Consider the following 16,682-nt stretch of genomic DNA (forward strand, 5'->3'; position numbering starts at 1 on the left):
TTTAGAGAAGGAGGGGAAGTGTTCTGGGAAGAAGGAAGGACAAATACAGAGTCTCTGGAATAGGTGTGAATGAAACATGTTGCCTGCCACTATCAGTAAACAAAGGATGTTGCAGCCATCTAGCCATCACATTACAGCCACCCAGAGGGTGAGCCCTGAGGGAACTCAGGATAGGAACAGGATGCCCACCATCTAGCAGTCGGCAGCTGCAGCCATCCCCAGTGGTGCACCCCGAGGAGACTCAGGATGAGAAAGCACAGGATACTGGCCCCAGATAGCTCAGGTGCATATCAAAGGAATGATTTCAGTGAGCCCAGACTCTTGCATCTTTCCATACACAGAAAAGCACTAAATTCCTTAACTTGAGATAACTGGTTTTCTTTAATTAACAGTAATCTTTTGATGTTCTGACTACCTGGTCTTTGTTGCAAAAACCCTTATACATCCTGGATCCCCCCACTTGCTTCTTCGGAGCAGTCTCTCAGAGTTATCTGAGATGCTGTGTCTCGGGCTTAAGTTCTCAGTTTTGTCCACCGAATAAAATGTAACTCTCAACTTTTAGGTCATGCATATTTTTCCGGTTGCCCAAAGAATGTGACAAGAATGTGTGTGCCTGGAGTCCCGCGTGGCTGGAGCTGAGACAGCAAGAGGTATAGTAGGAGGTAAGGTCTAGAGGCAGGGGGACCAGATGGTGCAGGACATGGAGACCACTGCAGGGGCCCTGATTCTCACCGTGACTGAGATGGAAGCGAGCAGGACGTTCTGAGCACAGGATTACTATGAACTTCCCTGTGGCTGCTGGGTTGAGAACAGCCTGAAGGAGGGGAGGAAGGAGAAGTGAAAATGGGGGAAACCAGAGAACACTGCAGTAATCCAGGGGAGAGATGATGGGCAGTGGAGGCAGAGAGAAGTGGTCAGATTGGGGGAGTATTAATAACATTCACCGAGTTTATCATGGCCAGGTATTTAGACACTGCTTTACACCTTGTATGTGAATTATTCCAGCCCTATGAGGTAGGTAACACCACTCTTCTCATTTTAACAGAAAATCTAAATGATACTCTGTTGAACTGTCATATTTACTTATATAAGAAATCATGAATTAAGCCAGTGTAGTGGGTGCTGTCTTATACCACCCAGATACCCCTCAAGTCTGAGGCACTTGACAGCTCACAGCTGAGTTCTTCTCTGGGCATTGCTTTACCCGAGGCTACTCTTCTCTGCCTGGGGCCAGTGATTGGTTGATAGTGGGTATAAAGGTTCCATCTCTTTCATGACAACTCTGAGGGGCCACCCCATCTCCAGAGCTCCCTAAGGGCTCCTCTGAGCCCCTGCGAATGCACTGTATCTCTCCTTCCCCCTCTGCCCATCTTGCTTCCCTGGCTTCCTTCCCTGGTGTTCCAGAGAGCACTCCTTAATGAACTTCCTGCTTGCTAATCTCTACTTTGGATTTTGTTTCCTGGGAAACCGCAGTGAGGTTTTGAAGTGAAATGGTGGTTTAAGGCAGAAAAAAGAGAGAGCAGATGTTTTTGAATATAAATGATAGAACTTTCATTTTGAAATATAGTCCGTAAGTATGGCCACAATAGGACTAAAATTCTAGTTTTCTAAATGAATTTCAAAATCAATTTCTTGGATTTAGTGAATAAAGCTGCTAGACTTAATTAACATAAAATATACATAGTGAGAATATAATTTCATCAACAAAAAGAACAAACATGATTTCAATTGTGCTACTGGAAAGCATACTTAGACATTTATAAATAAAAGTACCACACCAACGGAAGAACCCCTCTCCACTTGTTAAACTTGGTTAACAAATGGTATTGGAATTTTCAATCTTTCCAGAAATACATGGAAGCTGGTATCTAAGGCCACCTGTAGTCATGAGAGTTATTTTAAACGTTCATTCAAAATAGCCTGGGTAGGGCTTCCCTGGTGGCGCAGTGGTTGAGAGTCCGCCTGCCGATGCAGGGGACGCAGGTTCGTGCCCCGGTCCGGGAAGATCCCACATGCCACGGAGCAGCTGGGCCCGTGAGCCATAGCCGCTGAGCCTGCGCGTCCGGAGCCTGTGCTCCGCAACGGGAGAGGCCACAACAGTGAGAGGCCCACGTACCACACACACACACACACACACACACACACACACACACAAAAGCCTGGGTAAAGGACTTCTTAAATAATCATTAAATCCTGATTAAAAAAAAAGTTCAAACTCTACCAGTTTTATAGACAACATTTTTCAAAGGAATTATAATAATCTTATTGATATACTCAGGACAACAATGAGCAGTGGGCTCATTAGACATAGTTAGATTTCTTTACACTCTAACGGTATGGCTTTCTTCAATAATCATTGTCTTATTACTTCCTTTTCCCACATATGCTTATTATAGTCTAATGGAGTCTCTTTGTAGACTTCCAGTTATCCACACAGGAGGGAATACAAAGAATGAGAGCTGTGGGTACCGTTATCATGACAAGTCTCTGTTTTATGCATTAATAAATTCCAATCAGAAAGATTTTAGCTACTCCTTTCCCAAGAGTTAGCCAATTAAATATCAATTGTAGACTTTACATTTCTTTCCTTTTAGTTATACCAATAAGAAGAGCCTGGTCAGGGACTTAACCCCCCCCCCATGAACACAGTTTTCTTTCCCTTCAGATTTTCTATTTAAAACATCAACAGCAGATATATTAGGAGTGGACAAGGCCCCTCTAAGGATACCAAGGCTGCCCAAACACACCTGAGTTCCCTCAGGGCAGGGTAATGCATCTCCTACTCAATAGGACTTATGGGAGTGGGGACATCTTAGATGATTTCTCTGTATTTCATGTGAAACCATACCTGTGAAAAGAAAATAGCTATCTGGGTGACTGAGGATCACAGCCCTTTTATAAGGATGCAATCCTGCATGTGGCTGATATCCAACCACCAGGGGCGCATCAGCTAGTCTAGGTATGGCAGGGGCTTACTGTGGAGGCTGGAGGGAAGAGGACATCTAAGTGAACAAATGTTCAGTGGAACATGGGGCATTTTCCTGCTGACAGTGAAGAGACTTTGTTGATCCACCTGAACAAAGGTGAACTCTATTCTCATTCCCAGGTTCAGGGTTCTTGATGACCAGCCCGTATTAACCAACCAGTAATTGAGCCTTGCAGGAAATCTAATTATAAGATGAAAAACAATTTCCATGAGACTCTATCACCTATAATGAAGATTCTTTTAAAGGTCTCTTAATTGTGTCATCAGATTTGCAGACGTTCTCTATTCTCTGTAGAGCATATTGGTGGATGCCTATAACATAATAAACCTTCTCTATAAGCCTGGGCCCTTCTGCTCCCTTAAGTTAAGCTACATGACTGCTAAGAGCCAGTTGTTCTTATTAACAGATTTATTCTAGTTGTTTATTGCAATTGCACAATATAATGAAATACCTTGCAAACTGATAAAATATAAAAGTAAAAAAGAGAGTTGTGATTTTTATGAACACTAAAAAATACTCTGGAAATACTCAAAAAAGGGAAGTCACTCAAAAAAAACTGCTGTTGAATTCGATGTAATATTAACTGTAAAAGGCTGGAGGAGAAAAGTCAGAAAAATCTCAGATAGCCTGTACATTTTTATTCCACTTTACAAATGATCACCACAGAAATGAACTGTGGTTGTATTTTTTGCAGTTTCTAATCAGTAGACTCTTACTCAAAGAAAAAACTTGGTTTGACATTAGAAGACTTGGTGAATGGACATACACGTAAAATTTTAGGGTACAATAAAACATTCAAGAGTGCGCATGATTTGTTTTATGATTCTTCACTTTTAACTGACTTTTTAAGGTAATCAACAAGCTACTGGCCAAGTACACATTCAATATCTACTGCACTTTATTTGGGCAGGGTCACTATCTTTTCTTTTGGGCTTACTGAATGAGTCATTTCATGGGAGTTTCTGTATAGGAAGAGCTGAATGGCTGGGTGGATTTTCTGTTAGGGAACCATTGACGGAAACTGCCCACCCTGGCCAGGCACATTAATAAGTGCTTGCATGAGTTGTCTCACAACAGGAGGTCCCGATGAGGAACACAGTGCTGCCACCAAAAACTAACCAGGAGAATTCAGGAGGGGCTGAAAGGAGGGAGGAGATGCCATAGTATGTCCTGCCCACCTCCCAGAAACCCTCATGCTAGAATCCACCTTGGCTGAGAGAGATGCACACCACCAATAAGGACCCTGAGTCAGACCAAATATGGGCACAAACAAGATGATTGGCCAGAGACAACCTGGAAAGCTAACCCATTACCATAAAACCTAAGACTAAGAGACACATGGCAGAGCTGTTCTCCTGGGTTCCCTTACCCTGCTGCTCTCTGCCCGGGCGCCCCTTCCCAATAAAGTTTTTTGCTTTGTTAGCATGTGTGTCTCCTCGGACAATTCATTTCTGAGTGTTAGACAACAGCCCAGTTCTGGACCTGGGAAGCGGCCCCCCTTCCAGTAACATTTCTGCTCCCATCATACGAGGTGAAAATAGTAGAAACCTTGTCGAGAGTAACTCAATGGTCAGAAAGCTGTGAAAGCATATGGTAGCTCCACCAGTGGTGTTCTGATTTTCCAGCATAAAGAATCCCAAACTTTATAACACCCCGTTAGGTATAAATATGAGAGCCACTCCTCATAGAAAGGAAAGCTTACATTTGTGTTTATGGAGGATTTAAGGAAAGTATTCTGACAACTTTCTTTGATGATTTGGGTCTTAATCTGACTCTGTATCCTCAGCTGCAGCATTTTTCAGGGGAGATCTCCCTTGTACTACAGAAATATAATACCTGAGGTGCACCAAAATGGAGAAGTCAGTCAGTGGTATTTTTACATTTAAAAAATAGAATAAAGTTAAAAAGCAGAAGAATATTCGTGTCATATATAATTACCAATTTAATATAGTGTTATTTTTAGAACTGTAAGCCAGCCAAAAAGATATCGGTATAGATACAACCCTAATGACCAATTTCACCATTGCCTTTGGAATCTATACAGTGATTAAAACAGGAATGAATAACTGTTGGGGCTGATTTCCGATAATATCACCTTTAATCCTGCATTTCCCTAATCATTCTCTTTATTTCTGTTGCAAACGTGGAAAACATCAAGATACACCAAAGGTGAAGTAGGGTGGAGCAGTTGGGAGGGGAGGAATCCCTGTGTTAGTAACCTCCACAGAGAAGGAGTTATATTCAAGTAAGGGCAGTCTTCCAGTCACCTAGGATAAATAATCATCAAAATGATGAATAGTCCCAGTATTTTCCTTTTCTAACACAAAGAGTGACAATTTACTTAAATTAAAACAAAAAACACCACTTCCATTGAAAATTCACCATGGAGGTATCCATAACAAAAATGATGATACTTTAAATCAGAAATATTTTGAGCCTGGTCTGAGATGATGAAATATTTCACCAATTACTATGCAGTATATTCTTAGCTTTAATTGTCTTTACCCCATTTCTCAAGGGACAAGTTTCTTCCACAAGGACAGCTGCTGAAGCAAACATTTACTTTTATTGACAGTGGAAGTCCCAACCAGCTACTGTAATTTTGTAAGGTCAGCTGCCGGAGAATTTTGCTTAATTTATACCTTTTCCCCAAGCTGTGCCTTAAGGTCTGCCTTATTTTTCTGTTTGAACTTCACAGAAAATAGTCTGTTAGAATGAAAACAAATTTTAAAAGATACTGATATACTTCCCTCCAACCAATATTTTTCAGGCAAACTTACTGCTCTTTTCTTCCCTTTAAGAATGCCACTTAAAATCATGAAACACCAATTAATTATTAAAGCCAAAACACACTTTATTTGCTTAAATGTCCCTTGAAGGAACATGCCTTTTTTTTTAATATTTTTTTTTTTTTTTGCGGTATGCGGGCCTCTCTCTGTTGTGGCCTCTCCCCTTGCGGAGCACAGGCTCCGGACGCGCAGGCTCAGCGGCCATGGCTCACAGGCCCAGCCACTCCGGGGCATGTGGGATCTTCCCGGACCGGGGCATGAACCCGTGTCCCTTGCATCGGCAGGTGGACTCTCAACCACTGCGCCACCAGGGAAGCCCTTAAAATTTTTATTTAATATTGAGAATAGTTGATTTAACAATGTTGAGTTAGTTTCAGGAGTACAGAAAAGTGATTCAGTTATACATATACATATATCTATTCTTTTTCAAATTCTTTTCCCATTTAGGCTATTACAGAATATTGAGCAGAGTTCCCTGTGCTATACAATTGGTCCTTGTTGGTTATCCATTTTAAATATAGCAGTGTGTACATGTCAATCCCAAACTCCCAATCTATCCTTCCCCTCCACCCTTCCCCGCTAGTAACCATGAGTTCATTGCCTAGGTCTGTGAGTCTGTTTCTCTTTTGTAAATATGTCCATTTGTATCACTTTTTTTGGGGGGGTGGGGGGAACATGCCTTTTTAAAAATAACATTTCCTCATTTCAAAAATAATACATGCTCATCGTGGAACTCTGAAGCACAATAGAAAGTATAAAGAAAAAAATTAAACCGTAATCTCACCAACCAGAGATAAGCACTGGAAATATCTGCATAAACTGGCTTGCAGTGAAAAATATGATGCTTTATTAAATCTTTAAAAATGTCTTCTATTTCTTAATAAAAACTTCTTTCCTCAATAAAAAGTTTTGTTACAATTATTCCTCTTGAACTTATATTTCTTGTTATCTTTGGAAAAGTATTTATCAGGGAACTTGATGTGTACAGTTTAAAATTTTTGCCATACTGAATACTAGATAACAGGTCCTAAAGTCTAAAAGATTTGATTGATGAACAACATACTTAGATAGAACACTGTTCAAAAGGATAACTTTAAAAATTAGGTCAGTTACTTTACGAATGACAATTTCAAACTAAGCTTTGAGACAATCCTTAGAGGGAACTTCAGTGAAATGTATGATTTGTTTGGTACACATATTTTAGAGCATGTCCCAAAGTGAAACAGTATCAGAAAATTCAACCAAATGTGGGACATACTGCAGAGGCATGGAAACCTCTTTGAAAAACTACTGTGAGCTTCACATTATTCAATAAAGGAGCGGATTTGCCCACATTGGGAGATTCCAAGGCTGTGTTTGCTTATCACGCCTCCACACGTTCCAGGTTAAATACATTTACTATCCGGGATCTCTTAGGGAAGACTACCTTGAAAGTCAGAGTTGCAATTTAAAAGAGTACCTAAGAGCAATGCAGACAGCTGCTGGTAATGCACACCTTAAATTTGAATTTCCCTTAAGTCATCTCTAAAGCCATGTTTGGTATATTCTCTTTCAGTGGATGAGTATAAGGAGAGTGTCAGGGCTGTTCATATTTTAAATTAAAAATTTTTTTTAAAACATTAGAAAAACATATACTGTATATATATTTATGTATATACATACCTTATTAATATATTCCCAGTACGGTAATCAAGTGTCTTCTCATTTTCCTTCTCTTTAATACAATTATCAGAGTATTTTATTTTATACTCCAATGTCTTTATAGAAACCCTCTTAGATATTTATGTAAAGAGGGAAGCCTAAGCTGAGAAGAATTCACTGGAGTAAATATCCTGAGAACTTACGAGTATGTTTTTGACAACCAACTCTTATTGGTCTGTATATGTGTATTCAACTGTGTCACTTCACTGCATAATGTGTAGCAATGGAAATTTTTACAAGAAAATACTAAAAGTTAAAAGCAAGGTAGACTTAGACTCAAACACTGAGCCAAAAGACTTGGAGTCCCAGATCTATACCACCTCCAAGGAGATGTTCACTGTCAAGAGAAACAAACAACCCCCCAAATACTGGGAGGGGTGAGTGAAATAAACAAGGGCCTAAGAAACACAACAGCGGACACCCATCTGCTGCTTACTTGAGGGCCGTTCTGTAGTGGTAGATGGCTTCCCTGTCCCGACCCTGGTCCTTCAGGAAATTGGCGTAGTTGTAGTGAACCTTGGCATTGTGGGGCAGAGTCTGAACTCCAGACCTAAAAATTAATAAATTTTAAAAAATGAGTAACAAAGAGTACTGCTTAAGAATGTTGTCAGTTTCTTTCATGTTTTACTCACAGTTTCATGAACCTGTATTTGAAATGTCCATTGCATCCGTCAAGGCCAAGTCTTCCAAACTTTGTGGATTATATGAGTTACTAAACATGTTTCTGTGGAAAACAGTGAAGGTTGTGCACAACTGTGTACAACTAAACAAACACGCTAACTGCACATGGAGCAGAGGTGGCAGGATGTGGTAAGAGATGAGTCTTTGGGGGAACAACCCGGCATGCTCAGGTTAATTCAGTTTTTTCCTTCCTTCATTTATAGCCTTCCTTTAAAAAAAAAATTGAGATTGTCTATAAAAATAAATCATTACAAGAGGGATGACCATAGACTGACTTCCCTACTAAGGTTTAGTGGAGATAAACGCTTCCCATGTACTAAGCCGGGGCTAATTTTTTAAAAAATAAAGACAGGTATGATTATTCTACAAGTTGCAGATAAGGAAAGAAGGTTTTGCTCAGAAAGGTTAAAAACTTTGCTTAAGTGGTGAGTGTATTAGTGTGCTCGAGCTGGTACAACAGAATACCTGGGGAGCCCCAGAGGGTAACACTGAAGCTTTGAAGATGACACACTGAGGAAGACATGCTGTCATTTGTAACTGCCTCACAAAGTCACCCTGCACGAGATCAGATAGCTGGTAACTGGCAGGGACGGGATTCTGACCCAAGGACTTTGCTCCTAGAGTTCCTGTTCCCTCACCTGCAAGAAGGTGGTGGCAGGGGAGTGATAAAGGTAGATGGGTTTGGGGGCTGTCTGGAAAGAAAACTCCTGGAACCTACATGGGTTAAATGCTGGAGTGGGGCAGGTGATGAGAGAGAGGAAGCAGAAAGGATAACAACCTTCTTTCTGGGCAATTGAACTTTAAATACACTTCCTCTTCTAGGGACATATTTTCATTTAATTTTTAATTCAAAGGTAAGAACACTAGGGGAACTCCATACAAATTAAACCTGTTAGGATAATACGTCAGGGTATTGTAACCTTTGTTGAATTTTTGTTGAAATAACAGCCCCTTAACGTTATAAACCAAGACAAAAAATTGTTTTTAATTCAAAAAGAAATAAATTAAAATGTTCAAAGGCAAAAAAAAAAAAAAAAAAAAAAAAGCCCAGTCCCTTAGGATCAGCAAAGACTGTTCTACTTAAAATCCACTGGCCAAGTGCTTGAGGAACTCTCCAGAGGAGAGAATTTACAGGGAGTGTGCGCAGCTAGCAACCAACCCAAGGGCAACATCACGTGACAGCAGCAGACTTCAACTTACACGAGCTGTTATGGTGATGTCACATGCATGGCAGTAGCTAGGATGTTTTGTCATGTGTGGGGTGTGGCTGGCAACAGACGGGCTATAAATCTGTATTAAGAGCAGTTAGACCCCAGATCCTCTTCCCCACCAGGCACATCCAGGTGACTATTTCCTCTGTTCTTTCCCCATCCCAGCAAAAGGCAGGACGTTTACTCTCTAGAAAAGTTGCATCAGAGAGATCAGGAACAACAGGTACAGTTGAGGGCCAGAAGAGCTGCACCTCCAAGGTAGATTAAGTGAAAATATATATTCTGAACGGTGGACTCTCCCTCACCCCATTATACCCATGTAAAACTCTGCATACTGGAAGCCGGGATTGGACTCCATGGAGGAGACTGGAGGAATCCTCTCACTGGAAACCACTGGCCCAAGACAAAAGATTTACAAATGCTGCCATTTGGATGCCAGTGAAATCATCAATCTCCTTCAATTACCTTATGGTGAAGCTCACCAGCTAACACACAAAGCCAGAATTTTAATATAACATTTCAAATGGACATTACCTAAAGTACATTAGGTCATGGGGGCAGGACCAAGTTCAGAGTGATAGTAATGGCTTTTTAAAAAATCCAATTTTAGGGCTTCCCTGGTGGCGCAGTGGTTGAGAGTCTGCCTGCCGATGCAGGGGACACGGGTTCGTGCCCCGGTCTAGGAAGATCCCACATGCCGCGGAGCGGCTGGGCCCGTGAGCCATGGCCGCTGAGCCTGCGCGTCCGCAACGGGAGAGGCCACAACAGTGAGAGGCCCGTGTACCGAAAAAAAAAAAAAAAATCCAATTTCTCTACAGGAAAGTGTCTGATTTTTCTATCCAGAACTAAATAGTACATGATACAGGGAGATTTTAAAGTAACTTTGATTTCAGCATAGATATAACTGGCATATTTATTGGAATTGGTCCTCCCTTCTGTGTGATTAGCATAGTTGCTCTACCCTGTTTCACCCGAGTTCAGCCTGTGGAAAAGCGTCCTTGCTAAGATGAGGGCGTTGTTCAGTGATGGCAGGATGGAAGTAATAATATTTGTAGCAGGCAAGCAGGCATGGGTGGAGTAGCTGAAATCCTAAGAACACACTGCTTTTCCCATTGTTGTTTTTGACCTTTACGTTCTCTCTGTGATATTTTACTGCTACGTTTTTCCAGTCTCTCATTTTACAATAAACAGTTTGTGAAAAAAGGAAAATAAACGATTGACCAAAGGCAAAACTTTCCAGGTCGCTCTGAAGGCTGCTCCTCCTTCCGGGGTCAGCCTCATCCGTTTGCTTTTGGGATGCTGTGACAGAGTCGTCCCAACTGTCTTAACAGAATGTGCAGCCTTACACATATTTACTCCATAAGGAAAGGCAGGATTTATAAGTTATGGGTCTGGATCTCAAATCCTATTAATAACTACAACAAGGATTATGAATTAAGGTCTCCCTTTGAACTCTGGATCTTAATTCATGCACTTTGCATTTCTCCCTCACATCTCTCGTTTGCAGAAGACTTGAAAAATAACAGAGATATCAAGCCACTTCTATCAGGTATCTCTCCAAGTTTGTAGAACATCAGTTTATTTTGTTGGCATTACTGGAACAATAGGTCAGGAGAATCACCCCCAAATTCCTGATTAGAAAACAAACATTTAAAAAAAAATGTTCAGCCAGAGTTTAACAGGAAAGGAAAGTAAGAATTTATGGCTCTCCTCAGTTGTGACCCTGTTTAATCTGAGGTTTCCAATGCCACAATCAGGTTAGCCAGTGCTTATGGAGGCTCATTTTGAATCAAGCGCTGAGCTAAGCATCCATTTCCATGGGCTATCTCCTCGCACCCTTTCAACAACCTATCCGATGGGTAGTATTACTGTACCTCCCATACGATGAGGAAATTGAAGCTCAAAGAGATTAAGACCATTTTCTAAGGTTACAGACTGAGTAAGTAGTTGGGAAGAGATTTCAACCAAGGTCAATATAAGGTCAGAATCATTCCTGAAGTTGGTCAACGTTTGATAAACCAAAAAGGTACCGCAAGATACTAGAAACGTTAGAATTTCACTGGTAAACAAACTACGGCCTGATGGGCCACAGACATATCAATGTGTTTACCTTTTTACATAGATGTCTTTGGCCTCTTTCCCGAGACAATGGCAGAGCAGCTGCAAAAGAGACCATAGGGCCCACAAAGCCTCAAATATTTACAGTCTGGCCTTTACGAAGGAATTTGCCAATCCCTGGTTTATGTTCTCTGCCCTGGGAGGTCTGCTTATCTCTCTGGCTCAGCAATTCAGAGAGGAGGAAAGAAAAATGTATTTCCTACAGGGAGGGAAGAAGATCTGGCCATAAATTCTTAACGGATCCACGGATCACTTAAATAGTTCATGAATGGGATTAAGAGAGACCCCAAACTGGATGCAAAAGAAAACACGCTGGCTTTGTCTTTCTAAGTATTTTGAAGATTTGGGGGCGTGGGAAGAAAAGATTTCATCAAATTGTGTTATTTTGGTACCAAAATATAAAAGTCTGGGCTGTCACTAGAAGCTATGCACTTACCCTCTCCTCAGGTTAGATAGCAGAATAATCTCCTGTTCTGAGAACTAAAGAAAATGTACCTTGCAGCTATGATTATGAACATCTCTCATTCTGTCTCTGTCTGTCTCTGTCTCTCTGTCTGTCTTTCTCTGTTTATATAAGGATTAGCTTAAGTTAGAAAACATAAAGCAAAAAACAGGTGTGGTGGAGTACATCTATTCTTTGGCTTTTACATCAGATTTGGGTTCAAACCTGACACCTCCTTTTCACAGCGATTTCGTCTTGGACAAACTACTCTCTCTCTGAGCCTCTGATGAGACACAAGTGCTGGGTTCTTGTACTTTTGTGTGTGAGGTTTTTGCCACTAAAAGTACAAAGCTGTGAGGGGGAACTTCCATCTGTATCTCCTAAAAATACATCACTCACTGGGATCTTTTTTGTGACAGGAGGCCTCAGCTGGAAGCCCTGGAATTTGACTGAAATTTGGATTTTCTCTTAACACAAAGGTCTGTCCTAAGATATTCTGTAAGACTGTTCACAGTATTGCCAAGCAAAACCACTCCATATAATTAGAGAGGCCTCAACGAGACCATATGACCTAGGATGGTCAATGGGTTGATAGTCTGGAGCAGAGGAGAAAACAGAAACGGGGCCTCTGTCAAGGACATCACCTCATCTAGAACTACTGCAACTTCTTCTTAGTTGGCCAGCTCTTGGTTTTGGCCATTATGGCTAACTTAGGCTTTCCTTATCCTTCCAGACTGAGCTCAGGTCTACAAGAGAATGGTCCTTGAGGGCTCGGGTTGGTCCCAGTCACCTGCCTGCACTTACACAGCACCCCTGCTCTACCTCTGTCTACCACCTGCTACATTACATTAAAATGTGTTCATGTGTTTGACTCCCATCCAGACTTCAGGCTCCTCTAGCGTCTCGCCCCACCCCCTGCTCTCTCATGCCCTAGAACACAGTGCAGAGCAATAATCTGAAAGCCTTACACAGTGTTTATCATACTGCCCTATGCATCTTTTACATACTCTTTTATTCTTAGAGTACACCCAGAAGATAGACACTATCATTATTCTAAATTTAAAAAATTTTTCTTTTAAAATTTATTTTTTAATTGAAGTATAGCTGATTTACAATGTTGTGTTCATTTCAGGTGTACAGCAAAGTGATTCAATTATACATATACATGTGTATATATATATATATATATATATATATATATATATATATATTCTTTTTTCAGATTCTTTTCCATTATGGTTTATCACAGGATATTGAATATAGTTCCCTGTGCTATAGTACATCCTTGTTGGCTATCTATTTTATATATAGTAGTGTGTATATGTTAATCCCAAACTCCTAAATTTTAAAATAAAGAAACTAAGGCATGGAGTGGTTAAGTAACTCACCCACGATCACACAGCTATTAAATGGTAGAACTTGCAGGAAAGCCAGAAAGCCTAATTCCAGACCCCACACCAGCCACTAATCCTATCTTGCCTCAAAGATTCTTGGTAAATGTTCAACTGATTTGAACATTATTCAGGAAAGATGAATACATATAAACATCTGGTCTTGAAGGAAAAGGAATAAACTTAAAGTCTCAGATACTTAAAAGTTTCCCCAGGACATAAATAAATTATAACAGGTAAAGTTTTCTAAAAATTATTGATAGCTTTGATTTGCACATTACACAAAATTCCATTTGTTCACCAAAGGCCTCTCAAGACACAAAGTCTCTTTAAGCCCATATGTGGAATGCCTGTGTTTTAGTAATCAACTGTTCACTTCCTACATGCTTCCATCTAAAAAACCAGAAGGCTCTGCATGCAAGGTCAATGAGCTTTTTGTTTTTCTGTTTTCCTTTTTTTAAAATTGCTGGCATCAGCTATACAGGGTTTGAACACTAACTTGTTATCCTTGAGATAAAACGCTGTCTGCCAAAATCCATCCTCAGAGTTGCACTGATTAAGCAGTAAACATCATTAGAAAATACAATCAATCTTAGTACCTTTATTCAAGGAAAGGATTTAACACGGGGCAGAACCATTTTAAAGTTTCTCATAAAAGCACTGACTATTGAAAGTGAAAGAAAAAATGAATTAAGCCAACAGAAACCAGGAGGAAGTTATATTCCTGAGCTTCCATGCCCCTGTGTTTACAGAATGACCTCAGCAGTGGGCAGTAAGGGGGAACAAGTCCATTGTAGTCTGTGAGAACTGCACTGAAGTCAGGGGTGTGACAGGGACGGAACAGAATCTGAAGCCTAGAAGTGATATACAATTCCTAGAAAAAAACCCACAGGGCAACAGGTCCCTATAGTACCCCCTGAAGTAATGATGGTGAAAATGATAATGATATAGTAACAGTAAATAAACTGATAAGACATGCATGCATGCCAGACTATATTTTTTTCTATTAAAGAAAGTTAAATTGCCAAATAGCAAAATCAGATATATTGTTTTAAAACGGTAGAGGAGGGGCTTCCCTGGTGGCGCAGTGGTTGAGAGTCCGCCTGCCGATGCAGGGGACACGGGTTCGTGCCCCGGTCCGGGAAGATCCCACATGCCGCGGAGCGGCTGGGCCCGTGAGCCATGGCCGCTGAGCCTGTGCGTCCGGAGCCTGTGCTCCGCAACGGGAGAGGCCACAACAGTGAGAGGCCCGCGAACAGCAAGAAAAAAACCAAAACAAAAAAAAAAAAACGGTAGAGGAGTACAGTGAACATTTGTCTTACTCCTTCATTCGTTCATTCACTCATTCACTCACTTCTGGCAGCCCAGAGTCTGTGTCCTTTTCCGGTGCTTGGGTTTCCTGTGGGGAACTCCCTCTTGCTGGGACATCTCAGTGGAAGCCCAGGGGCTCTGCCGGCCCTAACTGCCCCCATGGAAGTCAGGGGAGCGTCTTTGGCCAGTTCTGTCATCTCAGTGCCCTAGTGGGGACAAGGGGCAGGCACACGACTTAAGCTCAGGCTGAGTAAGAGGATTTTCTTTTCCTAGGACTGTGATGTGAAGAGAGGGAAAATTGGGGTACATTTACCCTCCATTCATTCCTTTGCAGGTGCCCAGGTCCCCTCAAGACAGACTATCCAGACACCTGTTTCCCGTCTGCTACAGGCGTGCTCCCTCACCTACTCCCCAATTCTGTGCGCTCTCCTAGGCTCTTTCCATATTTTCTCCTTTTGAAAGTGATTCCAACTCTGTTTCAGTTGTTTGCCTCCAAAGAATAAGTGGTGGGTACTGGCTGATTAGGGAACCAAATAAAAACCACATTGACAGAACTGGCCAGCTGGGTCATAAGTGAGGACAGAAGCTGGAAGGGGTCAAAGACTGGGGACCCCTGGGAGACTGAGAAATACTGCTGGGAGGCCAGGTGTGGCTGAGCCGCGGAGGCCAGGTGAAGGTCACCAGGGCTGTGACATCAAGGAGACAGACTAAGCCCAGAAACACAGCATGATGAGCAACCCAAAGGATGTTTTTTTTTTTTTTTTTTTTTTTTTTTGCGGTACGCAGGCCTCTCACTGTTGTGGCCTCTCCCGTTGCGGAGCACAGGCTCCGGATGTGCAGGCTCAGTGGCCATGGCTCACGGGCCCAGCCGCTCCGCGGCATGTGGGATCTTCCCCAACCGGGGCACGAACCCGCGTCCCCTGCATCGGCAGGCGGACTCTCAACCACTGTGCCATCAGGGAAGCCCCAAAGGATGTTTTATACCTTACAACAATTTAGGGCTATAAACTGGCATTGTTATATTCAGAAACAGCTTCTACACCACATAAAAACCTACCACGAGATGAAAAAGTCTTTCATTTCCTTGCGCACAATTAATGTTCAAAACAAAGCCACTGGATTACAGATCACAACTTAATATCCTGGAATATTCTGCATCTCTCTTCCTTCTTGCTGTGTGCTCACCTTTCTCATTCACTCAGCTGAACAATTCAATTAGACTGACTGACCAATCTTATTTGTTTATGGCTGATTTTACAGCCCAGCTCATTATCAAGACTTTCCATCTCAATTCACAGACCCAAAAACCTTCCCATGAGCCTTATTTCCATTAATTCATTTACAGTGAGCTCCCGTAAAACTTTATATAATATCATTTAAAAAACTAAAGTTAAAACCCAAAATAAAATGACATCTTCCCTTTAAAACTTTACTAAAAAACGTTTCTGGATTAATAAATATTGCCAGACCCATGTCGCCTCGTTTGTTTGGAAACAAATACGTCAGCAAAGAAATAAATGGGAAGAGATTCCCTTTTAACCCTCTAGTCATACCTGAATAGGGACTCTCTCGACAGCCAAATTTCGTTCTGTTTCATGGTTTTCCAGGAGAAAAGCAGCAGCAGCAGCACAGTGGACACGCTCAGGGTGGCGGCCCCACAGCGGTTCAGCCACGTGCACAGCTTGCTCATTCCGTGCACGAAAAGGATGCAGTAGCCCATGCTGGAAAACAGGGTGGAGAAGCAGGTGACTTTGGGGTGCAATGGAGGCCCCTGAGTATTCCATCCCATGCAACTAACTTTTCAAACAGAGCCTGTCCTGTGATAGAAAACATAGACATAACCCGCCCTGTCTGGCACATTTCCATGTTAGAGCTCAGATGGGCTCCACGGGCACACTGGCTAGTTCTCTGGCACAAGTGTGGAGAACAACAGGTTCACCTTGCAGGCTCACATTGCCAGGAATTTCCGCAGCTCAGGCATCCAGAAAAGTCCATCCTGTGTGTCTTGGGTCTTGACTGGACCCTCTGACTCAGGCTCCCTTATGTCCCTG

At 41.8% G+C, this 16,682-nt stretch overlaps 1 protein-coding gene across 4 annotated transcripts in view; it reads right to left on the minus strand.

The window, feature by feature from the left end:
- Window positions 1-16,682, minus strand: part of TMTC1 (transmembrane O-mannosyltransferase targeting cadherins 1) — a 272,198-nt gene that overhangs the window by 58,312 nt on the left and 197,204 nt on the right. For 3 of the 4 annotated variants that reach the window (XM_060113162.1, XM_060113160.1, XM_060113159.1), the window contains 2 exons: window positions 16,185-16,352; window positions 7,914-8,027 (listed from right to left, as the gene is read on the minus strand). In XM_060113162.1, coding sequence (XP_059969145.1) covers window positions 7,914-8,027; window positions 16,185-16,352 — 282 coding nt within the window. The remainder of the gene's footprint in view (window positions 1-7,913; window positions 8,028-16,184; window positions 16,353-16,682) is intronic. The other variant, XM_060113161.1, reaches the window with a different exon arrangement.

Source organism: Mesoplodon densirostris, chromosome 11 (assembly GCF_025265405.1).
Source record: "Mesoplodon densirostris isolate mMesDen1 chromosome 11, mMesDen1 primary haplotype, whole genome shotgun sequence".
Lineage (NCBI taxonomy): Eukaryota > Metazoa > Chordata > Mammalia > Artiodactyla > Ziphiidae > Mesoplodon > Mesoplodon densirostris.